Consider the following 26210-nt stretch of genomic DNA (forward strand, 5'->3'; position numbering starts at 1 on the left):
TAAGAGGAAGACAACAGGGGAGGTGGGATGGGATGATTGGGCGGTACACTGTCCACTGTCGTCATGGTAACAATGATCCAATGTCTCTAGGCCTGGGCCTATTTCTCACCACAGCGGTCGGCTGAGGGGACATAAAGAGACTAAAAGAGACTCCCATTAGTCACTGTCTCTGACAGCATCTCCCGAACAGAACAGGCTGATTGTTGAAGGGTTGAATGGATGTGAGAAACAACCTGTAACCGTCCTAACAATGTAAACAATGTGAGTTAGCGCTTTGTTTTCTGGCCAAAGCTAATTTTGCACCTAAGCAATTAGCCTATCAGACCATAACAATACAAACTAGCTGCTACGTCTGGGGAGACGGGCCTACTTTGCTGAAATTCACTTTCACACTAGAGCGCTGACCCCTGTGTCAAGAGATGCTCTACAGAAGAGGCGTGACAGGCGAGCAGGCTTTTGTTCCAGCCCAGCACTGACACCTAATTCAACTGAACGCTACAACCCTGGTTAGCTGAATACAAGTGAAAACATACAGTGGCAGGCTTCTAGATAGAGACACATTGAAAGCATTCAGCCTAGCCCCTAGGAATATGTTGGCCGGCCAGCGGAGGAGCAGGAAACCGTGGCCTGTGGACGGCCATGTGTGGCGCACATTACAGGACGCGGCCATGTTTTCTGGTCTCCAAGGCTACCACACACACTTGTTTTTGTCTTCCCTCTATTTCCCCGTTCCTCTACCTTCTCCCTCTCGTTCAGACTCAAGCACAGACGCCAGCAGCTGTGAAAAGCCACGATTTACATCACTTCTTTTATTATCGGTCTTCTCCTGTCTCTTTCCCCCCTACCGTGCCAACCACGTCATACAAAGTGCCAAAAAAGAGCGAGAGGGAAGACTTTTGTGGCAGAGGCCATGCTTTTACAAATTCGCCCCAATTAAACGGGTCAAGCTCCAAACTGAGAGGGCCAAGAGAATTTGTGCGTGTGTCTGCATGTGAACGCGGGACTGTGTGTGTGTATGGGAGGGAAGAAACCTGGGCTGGAGTCTTATCTATGCCTCCTCTTCTGGAAATAAACATTTTTGGGGCTGGAGCAGTGAGGAGGGAGGCATTTACATTTCTCTCTTTTCTGGGGGATTTAGACAGGGAGGGAGGGAGGGCTCAGGAATGTGGTGCAGCACTCTGACACTGCCTCTTATTCTCAGCCCCTCTCATAAATCCGAGATCTGGATGGCTGGGCCTGTCAGACGTCAGGGGGAGGAGAGCGAAAGAAGGAGGGAAATAGAAAGGGGGAGGCAGAGGGGGAGGAGTGAAAGGGGGAGTGAGAAAGAAGAGAGAAGGATGGAGAGCGAGAGAGATTGAAATAATTTGTCAACCATATTGTAGAACCTACATTGTTTTCACAACGTTAAATCACTCCTGTCAGTTAGGCCTTGGCCAATGAAGCTCATTTAAATGTGAATTTGAGAGGCGAGGGAAAGCAAGGGAGAAAGGTGGGGGAAAAAGAGGGATTCCTTTTTTCTGCCAAAAATGTGTATTCCTCCACTGGACAGCCAGGGTCCCCTCTGCTTGACTGAACAGAACAGGTCTAGTCCCTGGCCTGACTGTAACCATAGAGATGGGAGGGGATGACGTGCAGATGAAGCATGAGACAGTCTTGGCGAAGCTTGGCGGGGTGCTATGCTAAAGGTGGGAGGGTCCACTTGGATTCCAAGTATAACACACCCACGCACACACCAAAATCTTTTCAAAACGCATCCTTTTGGGATGAATTGGGGGATATTGCGTTGACAGGGTTCGTGCTTTCCAACTTTACTTCATAATACCAGAGTACAGGGGTGAATCATTTGTAAATATGAAACACCTGTTGCTATCTGGCAATGGAAGTTTTCCCAATTCCCATACACAAAAAGTTCCATCCTATGTCGATGGAGAATCATTTCTGGACAAATTATACGGATGAAGTGAGTTATTCTTTGTGGCCCACTATGCATGTCTCTGTTCCATCTATCCATCACGTCATGGTTATTATGATGCACTGAACCGATACCCCGCAACTAGGGTTGCACATTTTGGGGAATATTTAGAGGTGGAAACTTTCCATGGCAATTAACGGGAATATATGGGAAATCATGGAAATATGCAAATTAATATTAATACCATTTAAATGTTGATTTTTTTTGCATTGGATATATTTACCATATCATATGGAGACAGAAGCATTAACCTTTTACCTTATCATCAGTAGACATAATTGCAAATGATTAAATCCTTCCGATAGACATTTTTAAAACAATTTAGTTACGAATTGTACTTTAATTAAATGAGTTGACTCTTCACATGGGATGATTTCACTGAACAACAAAAGGAAGGGAATATTGAATGATCCCCAATGATCCATTGCATCTCCCAAAAACATTTTCAACATACATCTGTTAAATGATAGTCTAGAAACTAAGGCTTTGGTTGTCTTCCTCTCAAGCTTCCATGTCTTCTCCCTGGACCTCCTCAATGTCCACCTCTTGAACATCGGACTCTGAGGCCTCATCTTCACTGTCACTTTCCAGATTTTTTGTCAAATTAACAAATTATTGTCTTTTGTTGATTTCATATAACAACATTCCAGCCTAGTTTAGGATGATCAATTCAATTTTGGCATAATTCTACTATTTGTATGCATTTGCATCACTGTCAATGACATTATTTTATTTTGAAGGCAAAATCCACTATTATGGCTAATCCTTATTGTGGCTAGCTTCATATAGATGGGTCCGGCCACCATTAATCAAATAGTTACTGAAACAGATTATGTCGTTTTGCTATGTTTTTGGGGAAGAACATTGTTTGGATCCATGAACTAGCTAGCTTTTTTTATGACCAGCACTGTAGGTGAGCGAGACAACTTTACCAGCATCATAGCATACGTATCGATGAATCGTTGTGACATATGAAATACGAGTGACAGTGTAATCAATGTGTAATAACTACATAAAAAAATGTATGAACGCGTTAAATTATTATGCGACGTGCAGTCATAATCAGGTCCTGATTGGTCAACAAGCCTATTTGACACATCAAATAGTGTTATTTGACGTGTATCTTTTTTGACATGCAAAGACCCAAACGGCATTCCACAGAAATCCTGGTTGAAAATGAAACGACTGAACAAATGAACAATGAAACAGCACAGCAAGTAAGTGAAATAAATATGTTTTGATTATGTTTTACTGGTAGTGGGGACATACGTAAATGTCAGTGTGGTGTGTGTGAGTGTGTGTAACCTTTATTAACTAGACAAGTCAGTTAAGAAAAAAATCTTATTTACAACGACGGCCTACCCCGGCCAAACCCAGACGACGCTGAGAACAATTGTGCTCCGCCCTATGGGACTCCCAGTCACAGCCGGATGTGATACAGCCTGGAGTCAAACCAGGGACTATAGTGACGCTTCTTGCACTGAGATGCAGTGCATTAGACCGCTGCGTCCATGTGTGTTAACTATTTGACTGTACTAGAATGCTTAAAAGGACACTTACATTTTAAATATCGGTTATCGTTATCGTTTTTGGGGGGCAAGGAAAATATTGGATACCAGCATCGGCCAAAAATGTCATATCGGTGCATCACTATCTCAAAATGCATAGTAGGTCGGATGAGTAAGCTGATCCTAGATCTGTGCCTACCTGCAACTTCTCTCCTGAACAGGAATGTGAGGTGTCGCAGAGGTGGAAAGAGCAGGGCATGCCGCCAAAGCTACGGCCGCCGGTAATTAGTCAAGCGAACCCTCTTATCTCAGAACACACAATCTTTATAACATTTATGTTCTTCACAACAATGTATCGACAGACAATACAGGGCCAGGACCAATAGTAGCCTAATAGTGGACCTACATACCCCCACGGGTCAAATATATTTTTACAATATATGATTTCTTCCCCTCTGAACATATCACGGTAAGGTCCTTAGGGTCGTAAATACCGTTAGCATTTCTGAGCCTGGGCCAAGATTGAGATTGTGAAAAGGGGCTGAGTATGATTCCCTTCCACCCTGACACGGCATCCTAGCGTTCTTGCCGATTAACACTGTTCTAGAATTAGAGGTATTAGCCTATCATTCTAGGAAGTTCATATCATTCTAGAATGTGTCGAATCTAGACGCAGTTCAGGTGGAGGGAGGGAACCGTGGATAATGATGATTTGGCTTGTTTCTAAGTGGGAGCAACTTGATGAATATCATTCACAATGCCTGGTAGTCTCATAGGAATGGCTGGCATGCCACCTATTATAGGCTAGAAGTTTTCTAACAGTATAAGGCATTAAGACACACTATAGCAGCATTTGGCTTCAATTATACCCTTGCACGTTCAGCTTAGGGGGGTCTGAGTGAGCACAGACTGGAACATCCGTTTTCAGCACAGTGTCACATGGCCTTCTCTTATGACTCCTCAGGTTTCAATCAGCAACACACATCTGACATACATATGAGGCGTCAATATGACAACCATATAGGACTACTGTTGCGATTGATATGAAGCAAGTTTATTTAAACTATAGAACTTAGGCTAATGACTAGAATTGTTCAGTCATTGAGCGTTTAATCAAGCTACCCATGTTCTATCTATGCATGACTCAACACTGTAACGTACAACTAAATTAGCATTAACGAATCCCGCAATTCCATAGGGCAGCTAGGCATTATCCTTCCATTACGGCCGGACTTTCTGACGAATTATCCTCATAATTAGAGCTTAATGGTTTGTCATAAGTGGCATGTGGTGAACCCTATGTAATAAAACCCTGGTAAGAAAGGCCTCAATTGAATTAAGTGTGCGTGTCAATACCGGCTAATGTACAGAATTAGCCTATTATTCAAATCAATGGGCTGTTAGAGGTTTCTTCCTCCCCATGAAATTAGCCCTTAATAATATGCCAATCAAATGTGCTACAGTTTAAGATGATTGTGTTTTACGTGTTAAATGTTTTTTATTTATCCAATACCAAGGCACAGCATATCATTGATTAGTGGGCTAGAGCAGACTTGATCATAGGAGTCAACATACATCTGCACCAGAGGCCTTCACTTCTCCAGAGGAAACATTTCATTTTATTTAACTAGGCTTAAGAACAACTTCTTATATACAATGATGGCCTACCCCGTCCAAACCCTAACCAGGGCGACGCTGGGCATATCGCGCGCCGCACTATGGGACTCCCAACCACGGCCGGTTGTGATACAGCCTGGAATCTAACCAGGGTCTGTAGTGATGCCTCTAGCACTGCGATGCAGTGCATTAGACAGCTGCGCCACTTGGGAGCCCCTAAATTTGGTGGATCTCAGATTCCCAATTTTTCATGACAATTTAATGACACATTTACAAAAGGCAAAATGGTAACTTAGGGAAGCTGGAGCTTTAAAAAAAGTGCCATAGATTTTACCATTTCAGAGTGACTGGTGAATTATCAGGGTCCTTTCAGGGACTGCAGGAGACTCCACTGTCTTCACTAGCGTTTCTGCTTAGCATTTTAATTGCCTTTTTCATAGACCACTAAATAGTAAGTATAGCCATCAGTAATGAAATAGCTTATTTTACTGTAATAACTTTAGTATTGCTTTTATTTTGTACATATGTGCTTCTCTGGGATTATGGATGTAACGTTATAGCTTATTTTACTGTAATAACTTTAGTATTGCTTTTATTTGGTACCTATTTGCTTCTCTGTTGGAATCATACGCAGTAGAAGTTCTAGAATCTCAGCAACAACAAAGCTCACGAGTTTGCTGTAGTTGCATAAAATGAGCACGTTGGTTTGATAGCTTGCTAGCTCATAAGAATAATGGTGCTTGCTTCGTAAGCTAGCTATTACTTGTTGAATCCTCATTGAAATTGTGAAACAGTTAGCTAGCTAAAGTTAGCATCGTAAGGAATTTATTCCAAACCATGGCATGAGAAAGTTAGCTATCCAGTTAGCAAACTATAGCTAGCTGCTAGCTACATCCGGCATAGCCAGCTGAAATTCTATTTCTATAAACTATGCAACTAGCTATCACTTACCACCGTTTTTGCAATAGCTAACGTTAGATATGTTCAAATGACACGTTCTGCACGCTCTTGCAATACCAATAGATATGCTAGCTAACTTAGCAAAGGCGTGTTGATAGTTTCACACTATAATAATACATATAGCTAACGTACTGTAATAGTTAACAGTTAACGTTACTGTTCAAGGCATTCACTTGTTCGAACCCCTTTTGTTTCGATACGTAAACGTTTGTATAAACTGTTTATAAACTGTTTATGAACTGTTTACAAACGCTGCCCCCTGTCAACTTCGCAAAATTTCGCAAACAGCCACTCTTGCTCGTTACCTGTCCCTCGGGTCTATCCAACTTGTTTGTTTAGTGTTGTGGTCGATATAAAACACTTTGCCGTCAAAGTCCCTCGCTTCTTCCCAGCCGTCGGGTAACGGCAGCTGGCCATTCCCTTTTCTAGGCATGTTCATCTTCTATAAGTTCCGCCATAAGTACGGTAGGAAAAAAAAATCCAGTGGAATACTAAAAAGCGACGAAAAACTCAGTAAAGATCCATGTTTTGCGTTCCCCTGTCCTCCATCTTGATTTCCTAGCTGAACACATAGGCCTGGACAGACCGGGACAGACAGACTTGACTCCGTTCCCAGCAAACGGTACATTAGCATATCATTAGCATAAATCTATTTGCATGCACATTCCTGAGTGTTGCATTCCTGCGGCTTAACCCTTTCCAACACATCACCAGTGGAATATGTGTGTTGTCGACTTGTTACACTGGTTCAATCGAAGTATTTGGTCCCATACCCACGGTCCCATTCCCCATTCCAGACAAGCGGGACACGTTGCACCGCCGCGTTAAATAGTTGTGTTATCCGCCGCTGTCGCTCTATGAGAGAACTGGGAGAAAAAGTTTTGGAATGGTGAAATATGCACCATTGCAAAATATAGACAGATAGGATGATGGGACAGTGACAGGGATAAAATATGATATGTCCGCAGATAATTCAATATCTACATAAACTTGGGGGAAATAATTCTTAAACATAATAATAGAGAAAGTTTAACAGCACTGCATAACTTTAAAGGGACAATCTGTGATTGCTGTAATACAAAAAAGTATTTTATTAGTGACTATACTGAACTGGTAAAAGGTAATTGTGATACGAATAAGGGGGAGAAATTAGTCCATTAGGGTGTGGTGCCTGAACTTTTTGTAAAGGGCATCTTATAAACCTATAGACCTATACACTGGGTGTACAAAACATTATTAACACCTGCTCTTTCAATGACATAGTCTGACCAGGTCAATATTAGGAAGGTGTTCTTAATGTTTTGTACACTCAGTATATATCAGCGTTAACGCATATGTTATATAATTATATTTTCTATTTCTGACTGTTATGGGTGAATCAGTGCATATTTCAGCTTTGTATATAGCCCTGACAGATATACACGTGATTATCTAGAGACCTGCTGATTCTCACGCATAGATCAATAATAAAAGTAACAGACTAACAGCATTGTTTTTGTGGCTAGTGAAATAATCACATTGCTCTTCACTCCTGCGGTTAAACATCAGCTGTAATCCTGCAAGGCATTATGGAGTCACACTACAGGGTACGTAGGCTACAAGACATTGCCTTGAGTGAACTCTGGGCCAGGGGGAAAAACACCAGTTTTATTCATACAATTTCAATTGCTCGTCTGTTCTCTTTGGGCTAGGATGCAATTTGACACATTTTCTGGACAAATAATCGGAAAACGTCTCCCCTTCAAAAGGAACTATAGTGAGAGAATCTATTTCTAGGAATACACAGACTGTGGATGTTCTTTTCTTTTTCAAACTTTTCCCAACCATTCTCAACTAATTGTTGCCTTTTTGTTAACTTCTGTCCATGGCAATATGAATCCTTTTTACTTTATGAGAGAACCTTTGATCCCCCTGTAGGTGGGCCTTTTCAGAAACAGATTTGTGATAAAAACTTACTTCTCTGAACAAAGCTGGGATATGTCTATCTCAGAGTCTGTGTGATGTAGTTTTCGGATGTGAGGTACACAGCACCTTTCTCTTTCCCCTCCTCGTCTCATCAGCCTCGCAGGCTGCTCATTCAGACCAGGGAGGAGATGGAGAGGGCAGTCAGGTCAGAAGGGGAGAGCTGGAAATATTGTTTGAAATTCAAGAGAGCAGTGGAGTAATACAGAGAGGTAGATAGAGAGACAGACAGAGGGGAGGAGAATAGATGGAAGACGGGTTAGTGTAGGGCAGGGCTGGAGATGTTGTTGATACGACATTCAAGAGAGGACATGAACAAAAGGGAAGTTTAGAGACAGAGAGGGAGGAGAGGAGATGGATGAGAGGTCCCAGTGGGCACGAACTGTTTGAATCAATGTTGTTTCAATGTAATTTGTCAACGTATTGTGACTTGGAATCTATGTGGATAATACATTGGATTTGCAAAAAGTAATCTGTTGTTTTGAGGGTGAAATTTCCAACACAGAATTACGTCATCATGGTAACCTCAATTCCAGACAACCCTTATATAATATGTTGAATTTGTACCTCTGAAATAGTGGATATAATTTTGAAGATCTAACACGATCAGAAAAAAAACAATAGGCTAGGCAGCACCTCCTACAGGAGAGTTCATCTATCTACAGCTATCCATTTGGTCTCCCATCCAGGGTTTTAACCAGTCCACTGCTTAGCTGTGATATTTGTCACTGACTACAACCAATGTGCAATCATGAGAATTATTATTGAGAGATCTCTTCATAACTAAATAGATTCACTGTTGCTATCGAAGTCACTCCAAAGGGTAGGCTTAATAGGGAAAATGAAATCTAACCATACTCTATAAGTCATTTAGGCCTTTGTAACATTTGCAAAGTCCTCAACAGCTATTGCTTCAATTCAACCCAGGGTTAAACTAAACATAGACAATACATATACGTAGAGTCAAGCTTTGGTTGATGTCAAATGTAATCTTAACTTACCTATTAACTTGTTAACACATGATATGTTGGATTCACATCTCCGACTAAATAAAAAATAAAAAAAGTTTAAGAATAGGATTAATCCAGTGGCTCAGATGAAACTATCCAGGCATTAGATACATCTCCTTTAACGTTGATATTTGGTTGTGTTGTCAACCAAACTCAATTCGATATGACTTGTAAAGTTAAGACTATCTTACAAACTAATGCAACGGTTTTTATTCAACCTTAAAACGAGTAACTAAACCATGGCCACATTTTGAGGTTACTGTAACTATGAAAGTATGTATGTTCAAGATAGCATGCGTAGGTCGCAGGTCTTTGGAGAGCTTCACAATATAAATATCTGTCGCAGAATCTCAAAACAGCACTGATGACTTGCAAATGACCTTTCAATGTATTGTCAACTACAATCCAGGTCATTTGGTTGTGCTTTCAGATAGTTGAAAGCATAGTGATAACACATTGGGAATTCAACAAACTTATGGCAGTCTTTTCGAGGGGGTGAATAAAGGCTCATTGATCAACGTCTCCGCCAAAAATGTCCATCCATGACGTGGTGAGCCCAGTGGGGTGGTAAATAAGACAGGAAGTTTGATAGATGATGAAAGCAAGAAATAGATCAAGAAGAGTTGGAGAAGAAAGAGGGAGGAAGAGAGAGAGAGCGAGGGAGGAGGAGAGGAGAGAATAGCTCAGGAAAGACTGCCATTTCTGCAGTGCTGCTGACTACGCAATATGATGAAATAAATCATTCTCACATCGCTGCTGGTAAACATCTTTGTCTTTTTATTTTTTCCGACTATCTCCAAACTCAATTTGGTAGATCAGGGACATTCCCGACCTTTTGATCTGATTTGCTGACCGACGCAGGAATCAAGCTTCTACTTTCCTTCCATATCTTCTGTCACATTTGATAAATGGATACCAGTGGATGCTGCTGAGAAGAGGATGGCTCAATCCAGCCATTATTATGAGCTGTCCTCCCCTCGCCAGCCTCCGCTGATGGATACTTCAGGGATGGTGACTGACTGCCATCGTAGTTTTGGGTGGAATAGCAACGCCCTACAAGTAAATCAAGTAAACACTTGAGTAAATGAGGGATACAAAGTATATTGAAACAGGGGCTTCCATACAGGTGTGGTTCCTGAGTTAATTAAACAATTAACATTCCATCGTGCTTAGGGTCATGTATAAAAATGCCTAGTTGCCCATTATTTCGGCCACCCTGGCTGGAAGAAGAGGTATCAGTGACTTTGAAAGAGGGGTCTCAAAGGAGCATGGGGGGGGGGGGGGGGGGTGTCTTAGTCACCAGATCTCCCAATTGAACACGGCTCTTTGACCTGGTAACGAGAACCACAATGGAAATAAGTCTTGTTCATGTGTTCCTTTGTTCATCCATTCACTCATCCTATTTGTTAATTCATCCATCCTTTCACCCACCCACCCATTCAGTCATTCTTTCATTCACCTATCAATCCATCCATATAGCCTTCCATCCATCCATTCACTAATCCATCCATTTCACCTGGTACAGCTCTTTCTGGGTGACCAGGGCATCCTGGGCTACTGTCAGGTACTCCTTCAACATCCTCTCCTGCTCCTTCCTCCACTCCGCCCGGGGGTCCTCTAGCTGGGTACTCTCTAGAGAGGGGAGAATGTCATCAATGAGATCTACTCCCATAAACAAATGATGATGATGATGATGATGATGATGATGATGATACTTTATTTGTAGCCTCTTTTTGTGTCATACAGCTACAGCATGCCAGAACACTGATTCAGATATACAGGTAACTGCCAAAGTAATGGAAACACTTTTGTAAATGAGGGATACAAAGTATATTGAAAGCATGTAGTTCCACACAGGCGTGGTTCCTGAGTTAATCAAGCAATGAATATCCCATCATGCTTAGGGTCATGTATAAAAATGCTGTGCAGACTATTATTATTATTCACAAGCATTTCACTACACTCGCATTAACATCTGCTAACCATGTGTATGTGACCAGTAAAATGTGATTTGATTTGGTCCATTATTTGGCTACCATGGCTATGCCCTCATAGGATTAAATATTCCCCCATCCACAGGGCACGAGTGGTCACTGAATGGTTTGATGAACATAAAAAAGATATAGACCCTATGCCATGGCCGTCTCAGTCACCAGATCTCAACACAATTGAACACTTATGGTAGATTCTGGAGCGGCACCTGAGACAGCGTTTCCCAGCACCATCAACAAAACACCTAATGATGGAATTTCTCGTGGAAGAATGGTGTCGCATCCCTCTAATAGAGTTCCAGACACTTGTAGAATCTAAGCCAATGCCTGTGGTGGCCCAACACCCTAGTAAGACACTCTATGTTGGTGTTTCCTTTAATTTGGCAATTACCTGTACATTCTAATGAACCCACAGACGCTTCTTTAAGGGTCACACAAAACCCTTTCAAGATTTTCATTTTAAACCACCAAGACAGAGAAATACAGTATCTTCCATTCATTTCAATATTTCCAGGAAAATACAGATAACACTTGTTCATCAGTTTTCTCTGAGTTCTCCATAGACTTCATTGTGTGGTGGTGGTGAAGCTTTAGCTGCTAAGCACATTTCTGGAGAGTTAGGTCAGTGGGCTCTCCGCTCTACTTGTGGTTTAACACGAGAATTCCGCAGCATTCTTGTCGTTGGTAGTCATGTGCTACATCCCAAATAGAACCCTATTCCCTACATGGTGAGATAATGATTGGGCCCCTGGTCAAAAGTAGTGCACTATATAGGGAATAGGGTGCTATTTGACACTCAGACATGGCTTTCTTCAGATGCTACCTCTGGTTCAGTCCTCTACCTCTATTAGCTAAGCTGCTAAAATTGGTCTAATTGTAAGTAGAGCTTTGATGTTGCTGAGAGCAGTTCCACCCGTCTTCCCCCCCCCTCCCCCAGCGACCCCTTCAAAGCCAAAGTCATCTCAAAGTTACCTGTTTTATCCCCTAAACTCACTTTAACTGTAAACAATCCATTGAACAATTCTACTACAGCAGAATTAGCTCGAACGTACTCAAACATACTAGAATATAACAGTAAGTTGCATAATGATGACGTCTATTTTAGCAGTAATCTGTCACACTATACATGGGATATCGCTCGAGCACTTTTACAGATACGGAAGGCATGACGTCAGGGGTTAAGGTATGATGTAATTGGACTGAAGTTGATACCTTTGTTACCCTTCTAGAAGTCTCGTTCCCATCCGATGCCTGTGTGTAAGTCTGGCCAAGTGAGACTACCTTTTCGGACCAGTCAGTCAAACACCATTTTGAGAAGGGCACCATCATGGGTTTGACATGGTCAACACGAGGCAGAGGGAAACATCTTTGGTGAAAATAGAGCCTGCATCAAAGAGAGAGAGAGAGAGAGAGGAGAGAGGAGGAGAGAGAAAAAGTTGTCAATACTCTCCCTATTCAACTCAAACAAACACCTAAACAAACTACTGATATACATATTTACGTAATCAACTACAGCATGACTGATGCATTCCGTAGGAAAAAGCCATTTTGATCTTAATTGGTTTAGCAACAGTGGAATTCAATGCATCTGGCCAATATCTCTTGGAGATCCATTCTTCCTGAAAGTGGCAGAAGGGGGAGGGAGAGAGAGGGGCGGAGAGAGAGAGAGAGGTAGAGAGAGAGAGAGAGAGAGAGAGAGAGAGAGAGTGTGCCTACTACAGCAGGAAGATGTGTGACCTGTTGCCACAAGAAAATGGCAACCAGTGAAGAACAAACATCATTGTAAATACAACCCATATATATGTTTATTTATTTCCCCTTTTGTACTTTAATTAAAGGGAAGTAGAAATACATCAAAACACAATAATGTTGAAGTAAAGACCCCTGCCAACTATTATCAACCCATATTTAGTCTGGGATAAATTATTTGCCTTCTGCAAGTTTAAGAAACAATGCCTTGTGCTTCAAAATTCCTTTCAAAAACCCACATACAGTATCTTTAAGATATTTTCTCATTTCAAGGCACAAGGCAAAGTTCACAGAAGTAACAAGTAAAGATAGACATACCAATTAGTTAGTGTTTTTACTGATATACATTTTTGTTTATGAATTATTAAGTGATTAAAACTTGTAATTATTGAATTGGCTACAATGAGAAATCATAGTAGTCACAAACCATAGCTAGGTCACTTGCTACTGTCTTCCCTTCCACTGGCATACTGTTATGTTCAGATCCAGTTCATTCGACCTCTCCCGGAACTTACCAACACTTACCCTCGCTTTCCAGTTACTGTAACCAGCATCTGCACCCACTGAGCACCGACCGACATGGACATCTATGGACGTTGAAAAGTAGGTGAAATTTGGTCAGTCCACCCTGGCCTTAATTTCATTTCGACATAATTGTTTTGGTCCGGACCCGCCTTGATTTCAACGTCCACAGACGTAGATTGGTATAGACCAAATCTGAACCAATCATGTACTTCTATGTTTCATAAGTTTGGAAAGCACAATACAGTACAGTACAGGGAAGCACAGTGGAGTACAGTAGAGTGCAATACAGTAAAGTAAAGAAAAGTAGAGTGTAGTTCAGTGCAGTAGGCCTACAGTAAAGTAGAGTTCATTACAGTACAATAGAGTACAGCATAATGTATTGTACTGTACTCTACTTTACTATACTCTACTTCAGTGGTTCCCAACCAGGGGTACTAGGACCCCTAAGGGGACTTGGCCTATCCACAGGGGGTACTTGAGAAGACTCATGAGACCATAGGCCTACTGGTAAAATGCACATGAGGGGGTAAATAAGGGGTACTCCAGGCAGAGCAAAATAGTTGGTGGTACAGTAACCGAAAAGGTTGGGAACCACTGCTCTACTCTACTGTCCTGTACTGAATTCTACTATATTGTTTTTATTTTTTTATTTCACCTTTATTTAACTAGGCAAGTCAGTTAAGAACAAATATTTTTTTACCATGACGGCACACAGATTTGGTTGGTCCGGACCAGATCAAATCTGAACCAATCATAGACGTCTATGTTTCACAAGTTTGGACATCACAGCACAGCACAGTAGCTTTAAACATCAACTATCTGAGCAGCTAACAGATCGCTACAGCTGTACATAGTCCATCTGTAAATAGACCACCCAATCTATCTACCTCATCCCCATACTGTTTTTATTTGATTTACTTTTCTGCTCTTTTGCACACCAGTATCTCTACTTGCACATCATCATCTGCTCATTTATCACTCCAGTGTTCATCTGCTAAATTGTAACTATTTGCTCCTATGCCCTATTTATTGCCTACCTCCTCATGCTTTTTGCACACACTGTATATAGACTTTCTTTTTTCTACTTTATTGTGTTATTGGCTTGTTTATTGTTTACTCCATGTGTAACTCTGTGTTATTGTCTGTGTCACATTGCTTTGCTTTATCTTGGCCATTTCGAAGTTGCAAATTAAGAAATTGTTCTCAACTAGCCTACCTGGTTAAATAAAGGTTCAATAAAATAAAACAAATGTGGTCTTGTTTGGGGGCAGAACTCATTAGAACAATAGCATGTTTGTAGAATAATACCCATATATGCAAAGGAAGATATTGCATATTTCTCCCTTTGTGTACCTATTCAGGATACATCACTACTCTAAATTCCCAATCTGGTCTTCATACTGTACCATCATGGCCACCTAATCATCCCCAGTTTACAATTTGCTGATTCATCCCCCCTCCTCTCCCCTGTATCTATTCCCCAGGTCGTTGCTGTAAATGAGAACGTGTTTTCAGTCAACTTACCTGGTAAAATAAGGGTAAAATAAAATGCAGAGAATTCTATAATTAGGAATTTCTGTGTAGTACAGATCTGGGACCCATGATGTAATTTTGTTACCGTAATTCAGTTACCAAGTGAAATCCACTTCACTTACTTTACCCGGTATTTTACCAGGTAAGATGAATCAGATGACCAAAAGATGAATCAATAACCAAAATATATTTTTTCAAACTCAAGGTGTCATGTCATAGCTGACACCCCATTCTTTCTGCAGACATCATTGAATCTTAATTCAAGGCAGATATTTAACATAGTTTTTGGAAAACTTAGCCACATAGAACAAGGAGCTTAGCTGTGTGACTGTGTGTGTGGTCACAGAGAGTCAGAGGTGTGTGGTTGTGTGTGTCATCACAGAGAGTCAGAGGTGTGTGGCTGTGTGTGTAATCACAGAGAGTCAGAGGTGTGTGGCTGTGTGTGTCGTCACAGAGAGTCAGAGGTGCTACTGTAACTGTTCTTCCCTGATGCAGATGTAAAATTCGGTAACAGAATTATGGTACAATCTCCTTTATTTTAATCTGTGGTTTTAGTAAAACACATGACTGCCACGTAGTGGCGGGGAGGAGGATATATTCTGTCACTCACTTTACTGTTTTTGGTCCTATGCAGCTTCAACTTCAGTTTACAGTGGCAGAGAGCACACACATTCCGCAGGTTTTACATATTGTTCACAGAAGTCCACCTTGGAAGGCTAACTGTAGTTTGACGGGCTCTACAGATGTTCGTTCAACAAGACTACGTGGATTTACACATTCCCTAATATAGGCTGGTGGTTGGACCACGTGACATTTTCAAGCGCGGGAGATTTTCATGCCTTGTGTCTTGTCCTACGTCCTATCTGTGACGCGGTATGCCAGTATCAGCTAGGCGACACATCACCTGCAGCTTGCCAGCACAGAAGCAAAGATGAGCCATGAAATGAAGAACGAGACATCTCAACTGAATGGGTAAATTTTTTTTGTTTTGTTTTTACTTTTCATTTTGAAGTTAGCAGCGAATTGTCAGTTGTTTGGTTGCGTGCGTTTCACGGTAGGACTAGCTAGCTAGGCTAAGTAGTAGTATCTAGCTAGCCAACTCTTTCAGTTCTTTGATAACACACAACGCTACAACGTCAATATATAAACATAGCTCGCGTTTGTTGTTAGCAGCATTTTCAGAAAGTCATTAGACATGTAAGATAGATAGATAGATAGCTAGCTAAGTTACTGTACAGTGTATTGAAATAAGGTCACATTAAAGTTGGCACTTAATGTATACCTGCCAAAAAACTACTAACTGCATTGGGAACGTGTGTGTGTGTGTGTGTGTGTGTGTGTGTGTGTGTGTGTGTACACACACACACACACACACACAGACTGGGGAGGGTTGGCAACTTCAACAGTCATCACATTCCGTGTGTGTGTCTCGACGCAAAGTCAGAAAAGGACTTCACACCTTAGAAACCACTGTAGCCATTCTCAGGATAAAATATCATCCTATCCTCTTCAGACATGATTATCACTTAGCCCCCCTCCCCTCCTGTGTTTGTTTTGTATTTAGCTCAGGTAATATTCTATCTACTCCCCTTAGTTCCCTATGCCATCTTGGTGAAAAGACATGGGGGCGGGATGTGTAAGATGTAGAATAGGGATACTGCATAAGCTGTGACACACACACAGTTTGTCTTCAGCTGAAACGAGTGCAATATGAATCCGTGGCCCTCAAAAAGGGAGGACGTGTCTCCCCCCACCCTTGAGTGTGTGCCCATGGAATGGCAGCAGTGTTGGCACAGGGAATAAGCTAACGCGCAGGAGGGCAATGAGGACACAAACACACATCCCACACACACTCTGACTCTGTGTCAAATGTCAAACACGAGGAGCACTCTAGCTCCACCCGTAACATGCCCTCAATCGTCTCGCACACACCTGGAGGGATTCCTGACACCCAGCAGAGTGCCAGGAGCCCAGAATGGTGAAGAGGACCTGGGCCAACACCAGTGGCCCCTGGCCCTCTTCACCACCACTTTAAGCTGGCTGAGGGCCCACTTTGGCTGTTTTGATCCCCCAAAATGAGCCGGTGCCTCCCAGGGCCTAGCTCGATAACAGTCTCTTTCCACCGTGATTTCACGCTGTTATGAAGGCTTGAGTTCCGGATGTGGTTGTTTGAAATCTGGATGACATTTTGAGACTGGTTGCATCATGTTTAGCCCTCATCATAAATATTTTTTAGTGTACTGCACACAGCTGTTCTCTTTTTACTAGTTCAGCCTTCAAATGTATTCGGCTCTCTGCTCTGCTTACACTTGTATCACCTTCATTGATGTGAAGAATGCTTTGGCTGAAGGCCTATACCTTTTCCATGTCAACCCTCAGCCTGAACTCTTTAGGCTGCCTTCAGAGTAACTGTTGCTTGCCATTGAGTTGACAGTTTGGTCATGTTCTTCTGACCAAGCTCTGAGTTTGCATTCTCATCATTGCTGTGAAGAATGCTGGTGCTGAAGGCTAGGCATATAGGCCTGTCTATTCCATATCAACTCTGAACTGGTTGCAACCATAAATGTCCTATTAAATTCCTAATTCTATGGTAGCAACCATAGGGTGCATGTATTGAGTTAGGTCGTGTCCCTCTGACATTTCCATCCCCACGCAACATGCATGTTGACAGACTTGGCATTCTGAAGGGCCTTCCCTAATACCACTCACTATGTTGAGCGTCCCTTTCTGACCGGCTTTGTGCACTTCCACTAAACTAGGTAGCCTAATGCCTTAATTTTCAAAATTCTGTTCCCAGATAGAGCCTACGATATAGGGCCGAGTATAGCCAGGAAAAGTCCTATTTTGACGTGCTGCTTGGAAGCGTGATGATAGCCTAATCCTCCAGCTCATTAAGCCAATAAGGAATAGGCATTTGCGGGAATAATAAACCCCAGAAGGGAGAATGCCCAGGAAGAATTACCCCATGTCATGTTCTCTTCTCCCAGCAGCTGTTCGGTTGAAAATCCTGTTTTGGAAGGCCGACCACCGTTCTGCAGAGTGTAGGACCTCTATGACAATCTGGTGCCTGGGAAAGCCTGTAGAGCCCAGGGGAGCGAACACACTCATCTGCGTCTCATTAAAGGACTAATGTCCTGGGTGACACTGAGACCACAGCAGCAGCTGGCATTGGAGCAGTATAGGAGAACCATATAATTACAATGAATTGAACTTGAGCGGCATGCAATTGGGGAATGGAATGTCTGACTGTTCTAGTCATTGTAATTCTATGTCAGCATTTGAACATATGACAGCAGGAAGATTCCAGGCTTCTGAATGACCGTGTGAACACCACCAGGTGTCAGGTCTCCGGTGGGGAGATATTATGGTTTGTGGCCGGTTCAGTGATGCTTTAATGAATAATGAGAAGGAAGGCCCTTCTGCAAAAATTGATAACAGAAGACGTTTAAGCTACCGAAGCTTCCCCGGAGACCAATGCTTAATTAGATGTATCAAGGAAGAGTCAGACACTCCCTAAAAAGCTGGATCAAATTGAAGGTCTGTATTGGAAGGTGGAGGCCTACTCAACCGAATGTGTTTCAATTAATGTTTTATTCCTCTCATCTTGTGTTATTAAACAGTTTGAACAAATCAAATCTCTACATCAACTGTAAATGATTTTACAACAGCCTCTCTAACTAGATTCTTTAGGCCTAATTAAATGCAATATGCCACATTTGATCAAGCCACAATGAAAAACAAACGAGCAGTTTCTTTGTCTTTTGCGCAACGACGGCCCCTCTGCCCTATGATGTGCGCCACTTAATGCGTCCGAACGCCTGGAAATGTCACTTCACTTTAAAGTTTTTCCCCGTTTGGCAGTCTTGCTCCGCATGCTGTCAACCATTAGCCAATTTTGAAACGTAGGGACGAGAGATCTCACAGTCCGAGCTGTGGAGGAGTTCAAAGTGTCGGACTCCAAACGCATCCCTCTTTCTCCCTCTCTCTTTGATCCCTTCATTTCTTTCTAGTCCAGTCGTGTCTGCGGGGGTATAGGCGAAAGACGTCACCAATCTTGTCTTTGTAGACAGGCAGATGTCGTGCATTGCCGGACAACAATGGGTCTCGGTTGCCAACCTAGGGCAATAGGGCCACTCTTTAATTTCTTTGTCATGTGACAGCCAGGTGGGTAGGGTTTAATTGCCAGGTCAAAACGCACGGCCGAGAGATCACACTCCAAACTGTGGAGGAGTTCAAAGTATCCCTTCCTCTTCTGCCATCACTGTGTCTTTGGATCCACTTTAGAGAGTGCTTTGTAGACAGGCAGACGTGGCATCTAGGACTAGATCTATGGCACGATCCGCCCTAGGTTGGTGTGACAGCCAGATGGGTAGGATTTAATTGCTGGGTACTGCTGCTTTAGTTTCCAAGGTGCTCCAGCCTGACCCAGTGGGACTTTCTGCGACTGTACCCATAATAGCTCCCGGTTCCTGTGTCTGGATCTGTAATGGTGGGTGAGTGGCCTGGAGCACAGCAGTAAAGAGAGGATATAATGGTTTTCAAAACACAAAGAATGTACGCTGAGATAGTGAGGTCTCTAGACAGGGGTGTTGTAATTATAGGGAGTGGGCGTCTGTTCTCAGTGGGGTTAAGACCCAGGTTTGAAGCCCTTTGAATCGTCGCACCGGTGGCCTTGTGAGGATGTGTGTGTGAAGTGTCCGACTGAACTTGTGTTTGCGTTCACGCCAGCACGTGTTTTCCTTTGTAAAGCAAGAGGACGGAGACCGAGACTACATCATGCTGACCTCAAGTGAAACGCGCGACCAATGCCACTGACTGCTCCTTTTTGACAAACGAGCCTTTTGAAGGTTCTATTTTTGTTTTTACGCCATCCCTCACTACCTTGTCACTTTCCTTCTATTCTGTCTTATCCCTCTGACTCCCCCGTTCTCCTTCCCTCCTCAACCTTTAACGCTACCCTCCTTTTCTCTTTCCCCCTTCTCCTCTTCTCTTTCTCACTATTCTTTTGCCCATTTTTCTGACCTCCATTTTCTTTTGTCTTCATGTTTGTCTCTCTCCTTCTATCCTCCCGTTCTGACCTTTCGCCACTTTCTTTTCTCTCTGTCCTTTCTCCCTCTCCGCTTTTCCCCTCCATCAGGACCGCGGCCTCTGATCCTGCTCAGACGAAAAAGCGTGAGGACTACCTGGAGTGGCCTGAATATTTCATGGCTGTAGCTTTCCTTTCAGCTCAGAGAAGCAAGGATCCCAGCTCACAGGTAAACGTGTATATATATATATATAACACACACACAACTCAAAGAAGCATTCAAGATCCTAGGTAACATCACCACCCCCTACCCCCCTCTTCATTGATCCTGGCCCTCCAACCACCTTTCTCTCCATTTCTCTCTCTACCACGGCTGTGTAAGGCGTCCACAGCCCCACCTGTTGTTAAATATTAATCCAGATGTCAGGCCCTTCGCCCTCAATAAGGCCTCCCTGCTTTTCTGATCAGGCCCTGGCACGGACGCCTCTCTTTGACACTGCCGGTCAAGGCGGCGGCGGGTATTTGATTGAGTTCCCAGAGTTCCCGGCTGTGGGGCGAGCACCTGGTTTGGGGGGTGCTTCAAGCAGTTGGAGGCCTTAGCCCTTGTCTGCCTTAGTCAGGGATTGGTTTTCTGGTGTAGGCCTGTAAGCGCCAAGTTGGATGTCTGTTTTGATTTGTTTCGACACCTATACCCCCTGTCTGCACTGCGCTGTCTAGTTTGATGATCAACCTAGAGCTTGTTTTGAAATAGATTTCTGACCCACAGAAGTGGATGGATTGAGTGAGGGATATCAGTGAAATGGAGGGGGGGGAATGGCTACAGGTTTTCAATCCTAAAAATATTTGGTCAAAAAGAGATGTCTTGAGGGAAGTCTGGACTATGCAGGGTTTATTGGAATTTAAATCAATAAATGATTCGATCCAGATGTATGGAAGTGTGTATGTGCACTTTAGTGTGTGAGTAAATATAAAAGTCTCTCTCGCCCTAGCTCCGCCCCCTGTCACTCAAGGAGCGCTTTTGTTGTTGCTCGACCACGACACTTTCGTTCAGTAATAGAAATCTGCAAACAGCTAGTCTCTTCTTAGCAAGTTGTCACTAAATCGTGTTAACTGCTAATGCTAATTGCTAGTTATAGCTAGCTAATAAATGTACTGAGTCAGAGCAAAACTAGCTAGCTATACAAGCCTGATACCAGTGACAGTTTAGGCCTAAATCAGCATGTTTGTGCAACATGCTTCTAAACCAAAGAGTATTAGACAAAGCATGAGTGTAAGCTACATGAAGTAGCGAAGAGAACATTTTTAATTAATGTAGTAACTTTGGTTCCTACCCTATCACAATAACTCCTCCCTGGCATTTTCATTCGTTGTCATGTCAAACACTCTATGCCCACTATTATATTCTAACTATTGAATTAAAATCATAATAATATTTCTATGATTCCAACAGTTCACCCAAGTGTTTAAATCGCAAGTCAAATTGCAACATTTGGTTAAACGCAATTGCAACATTTGTCAATAGTGTGCAGCGCTATGTGGAGTGTGGATATGATCTCAAATTAGTGCAGGAAAGGCAGACATTTATGAAGTTTAATTGAACAGTATAAAACAATCAGAATGGAGAGACCCATTGAAATCACTTGTGTTTCCACCCTAGGGTCACGCACTACTCATAAATAAATACAAATATTTATATTATTCAAAACCATAAAATAACGTCAACATATGAACCACAGCTAATGTAGTCACTGAAACCCTTAAAGAGTTGCAGTCTGTTTTGGAATGGGTGGCCAGTATTAAACTGATCCTGAACATCTCCAAAACTAAGAGCATTGTATCTGGTACAAATAATTCCCTCAGTTCTAGACCTGAATCTGGTAATGAATGGTGTGGCTGTTGAAGAAGTTGACTAAATTACTTGGTGTTACCTTAGATAGTTTGAATCTATACGTTTTGACCGTGATTGTAATGGTTGTAAAGATGGGGAGAGGTTTGTACGTGATAGAGATGTCCTGCAGGCTCCAGTTTTATCTAATCTTAATTATTGTCCAGTCGAGTGCTGTAAGGGAGTGGCACGCCTTGCTCTTCATTGTAATCAGAAGGCTTATATAAATACTATGCATGCCAGTCTCTCTTGGCTACGAATTGAATCACTTATTTTTATAAAAAAAACATTGTTGAAAATCCCAAATTGTTTGCATAGTCAATTTACGCACAGCTCTGACACATACACACTTACCCCACCAGACATGCCACCAGGGGTCTTTTCACAGTCTCCAAATTCAAGAAAGCGTACAGTATTATATAGAGCCATTATTGAGTGGAACTCCGGTCCATCTCATATTGCTCAAAATAAGAGCAAACCTGGTTTTAAAAAACAGAAAGCAACACCTCACTCATCTCTCCCCTATTTGACGTAGATAGTTGTATGTATTGATATTTAGGCCACGTGTGCCTATACATTTTTTACATGTTCTATCCTTGAGCTGTTCTTGTCGACTGTATTATGTCATGTTTTGTGTGGACCCCAGAAAGAGTAGCTGCTGCTTTTGCAACAATGGGAATCCTAATAAAATACCAAATACTAAAATATACCGTCAAACATTAGAAAAATACCATGATATGCTGGCCATATCGTCCAGCCCTCGATGAGAGCTGGCTCTGCTCCTCTGTGATAAGCTCAACCCCAGGGGAAGGAAGGGGGACAGAGGGGGGGAGAGGCCAGTTGGGCACAGCAGGGGGTCTACGGATCCAGTAATCCTCTATCCCTCCCTCCTTCTGACTCCACACCTGCTGCTGGGAGTTAGTGCCTTTAGAAACTATTCACACCTGTTGACTTGTTCCACATTTTATTATGTTACAGCCTGAATTCAAACTGGATTAAATAGATTTTTTTCACTTACCCATTCAATTTCTTTTCATCCCAAAAAACTCCATAGTCCTTGCCAATGACAAGCATACCAATAACATGATGCCACCACCACCATGCTTGAAAATATGAAGTGGTACTTGCCCTAAACATACCGCTTTGTATTCCGGACCCAAAGTATATCTCTTTGCCACAATGTTGTGGATCCATCTTCAGTTTTCTCCTATCACAGCCATTCAATTCTTAACTGTTTTAAAGTCCCCTTGGCTTTGTTCTGTGTGTGTGTGTGAGTGCACATGAGATGCGTGTCTAGAAAACCTCCCTGGTCTTTGTGGTTGAATCTGTGTTTGAAATTCTCTGCTCGATTAAGGGAATTTACAGATAATTGCATGTGTGGGGTACAGAGATGAGGCAGTCATTCAGAAATCACGTTAAACACAATTATTGCACACAGTGAGTCCATGCAATTTACTGTGATTTGTTAAGCAACATTTTACTCCTGAACTTATTTAACTTTGCCATAACAAAGGGGTTGAATACTTATTGACTCAAGACATTTCAGCTTTTCATTTTTTAATGATTTGGAATTCTACTTTGACAATATGGATTATTGTGTGTGTGGGCCAGTGACCGAGAATCTAAATATAATCTATTTTAAATTCTGGCTGTAACACAACTAAATATGGAAAAAGTCAGGAGGTGTGAATACTTTCTTTTGGCACTAGTTACCAACCAGCCCAGAAAGAACGAGGGGGGGGGGACAGCGGGAATGAGAGCGAGAAAGGGAGGAAATTTCAACAAGTCTTCTCTAATGACCTCTCCTTTCTAAACTAGTTCAGGATGTTGTCTTGTCTCCACCTCGGGGGAGAGAGCGAGAGAGAGGTGGAGGCGATGGGGATTAGAAGAATGACAAAAGTTTTTAAACCAGCCAAGCCTTCCCTGATCAAAACAGTGTGAGGATGAAACAGAGGGTTTGGAGCTTTAGTCGTCTATCCTTTATTTTCTCCTCTTTTTCCCTCTCGGAAGAAAGGGATATCTGGCGCCGTTTCATGTCTCAGCGACGGGTCCTCGCGAGGCCTCTGTTTACAGACCGCCACGGGGGGGCCGAAGGACGAAGCTTCTGCCTTCCGCTTTTGCCACAATTCCCCCATTGATATCTGACCACCTTAGTTGACGCAGTCCACCAACAAGAAAGGATGGTAGCTTGTCCCTCAGTGGGCTCTCTCTCAAGAAGCCACTGTTTCTTAGTCCCCCCCCCCCCTTTAGTTCCCTCTGTCAATGTGGTCGTGTGTACGCTACAGCCTCTGTTTTAAGGCTCAGCTCAGCTCTCTAGTCTCTACCCTCTTCCCTCGTCAGATGTATCCTTCAAATAAGCCCCCTACATTAATTCAGCAATGCTCTCTAGACAGGCGCATGTGTGCACACAGCACAAATCCAAGGGGACGCGAGTCGAGACTGAACTTAATTTGATCTGTGATCTGAACAGCTACACTACGTATCATCTTCAAGCTTCGTCTGACTTTGTCTTAGTCAGTCCTATGACACCGAGAAGGACCCTCTATCATTTCGCTCTCTCTCGCTCGTCTTTTTGTCTCTCCCTCTCGGTCTCTCTGGCTGACTTCGTCTTTCACACATTTCTCTGACACACTTTTATCACTCTAACATATGAGTGATGGAGCTGGGTGGGGGGGGGGGTTTATGTATTGATGGATGGGGTGAGGCTGGGGGGGGGAGGGGGGGCGTGGGTCTTTTTAAAGTGATAAGGGGCCTGGCGGAGCGTTTCTAGCCCTGATCAAAGCACAGCGTCCTGGGGAGAGCCATGGCGGGGGGTGGGCTCTCTAGGTCGTTTGATGTGTTGGAGCTATGCCAGTTCACCTGGAGAAAACTAACAGTACAGTGAAGGGCGTACGGTTCCACCGCCGCACCCTCATTGGTTAGATGACCGATCATTATTAGCCAAGAAGTGGTTAGAAAACTTCAATGTTTTTGTGAGTTAGATTAGAATCCCTCCTGATTGGTTGTTCCACTGTGTTCGTTATGGTGGAGTAGAGGTTTTGTGCTTTCATGTGATTCCTGATAAGTTGATGTCCCCCCCCCCACTCATCTCTCTTGCTCCATCTCTAATTGGCCTAGCTCTCAGCTGGAGAGCCCTCTCTTCTCTTTCCCAACTCTCTAAACCACTGAACATTGACCTCCACCCTTCATGCCAAGTTGCTCTGCCTCTACTTACATACACAGTGAGCTCCAAAATTACCCGCAATGCAAAAACAATATCATTATAGAAACTCAAAATACCAACATGTGAGAAATACTGTACTTTATTAATGTTTCAATGGAACCCACCAAAATAATTAATTGATTTAGTTAAAAATCCATGTCCTCCAAATCAAGGTTTCACAATTAATGGCACCCTTAAAGATGATTGTAAATTGCATCTACCAAAATTGAACCAGAAATGTAATTGAATTCATTTAAGTCTCAAGGAACTATATTCAGCCATTACATCACTTGTTTCACTAGGGTATAATGAGGTAACACGCATGCAATATCCCTTTGTCATCCAACACCATGAAGAAAACAAAAGAACTGGCAGTTCAAGAGAGACAGATGGTCGTAGACCTTCATAAATCTGGTAATGGCTACAAGAAGATCCACAAACTACTGAGCACTGTCAGGGCAGTTATAAAAATATCAAAAATCAGAAGATATGGAACAGTTGAAAACCTCACGGGAGAGGATGCAAATGCATTTTGCCCCCCCCCAGGATAGGGAGGAGGATGGCGAGAGAAGCAACAAAACCCCCAGAATCACTGTGAAAGAATTGCGGGTCTTGGTGGCGTCTTGGGGGTCACCAGGTTTCAAAAAGCACCATCAGACGCCACATCCACAGGCTCTTTGGAAGGGTTGCCAGAAGAAAGCCCTTTCTGACCCCAAGACACAGACGCAAACGCTTGGAGTTTGCCAAATGTCATTTAAGTAATGACCGGAAGAAGGTTGCTCTGGTCAGATGAGACCAAAATAAAATGTTTTGATCAGATACAGCATCGGCATGTTTTGCGTCAACAGAGATGCATACAAGGAGAGGCACCTCATACTCACGGTGAAATATGGTGGTGGGTCAGTGATGTTTTGGGGCTGTTTTAATTCCAGAGGTCCAGGGGCACTGGTTAAGATTTGATGGCATAATGAATTCCACCAAGTATCAGGCAATTCTGGCTGACAATCTGGTTGCCTCTGCCAGAAGGCTGGGACTTGGCCGTAGGTGGACTTTCCAACAAGGCAATGACCCAAAACGTACCTCAAGATCCACACAGAAATGGTTCTGTGACAACAAAATCAATGTTCCACCATGGCCATTTTGTATTAAATAATTGTATGATTTTGGTTGGTTCCATTGAAACATTAATAAAGTACAGTATTTCTCACGTTGGTATTTTGAGTATCTCTAATTATATATATATATATATATTTTTTTAAAGTATTGTTTG

The 26210-nt window shown here is 42.7% G+C and overlaps 2 protein-coding genes across 4 annotated transcripts in view; one reads left to right on the forward strand and one right to left on the reverse strand.

Moving 5' to 3' along the window:
* LOC110534480 (protein WWC2) overlaps positions 1–6945 on the reverse strand; it is a 60513-nt gene extending 53568 nt beyond the window's left edge. For both annotated transcript variants that reach the window (XM_090187564.1, XM_036933604.2), the window contains exon 1: positions 6363–6945. In XM_090187564.1, coding sequence (XP_090043690.1) covers positions 6363–6496 — 134 coding nt within the window. In that variant the 5' untranslated portion in view covers positions 6497–6945. The remainder of the gene's footprint in view (positions 1–6362) is intronic.
* An 8378-nt stretch (positions 6946–15323) lies between these two features.
* LOC110534481 (deoxycytidylate deaminase) overlaps positions 15324–26210 on the forward strand; it is a 35431-nt gene continuing 24544 nt past the window's right edge. The window contains exons 1-2 of one of the 2 annotated variants that reach the window (XM_021619352.3): positions 15418–15799; positions 19965–20082. In XM_021619352.3, coding sequence (XP_021475027.3) covers positions 15759–15799; positions 19965–20082 — 159 coding nt within the window. In that variant the 5' untranslated portion in view covers positions 15418–15758. Of the gene's footprint in view, positions 15800–19964; positions 20083–26210 lie in introns of both variants that reach the window. The other variant, XM_090187565.1, reaches the window with a different exon arrangement.

This window comes from Oncorhynchus mykiss, chromosome 10, assembly GCF_057628025.1.
Source record: "Oncorhynchus mykiss isolate SJ-2025 chromosome 10, ASM5762802v1, whole genome shotgun sequence".
Classification (NCBI taxonomy): Eukaryota; Metazoa; Chordata; class Actinopteri; order Salmoniformes; family Salmonidae; genus Oncorhynchus; species Oncorhynchus mykiss.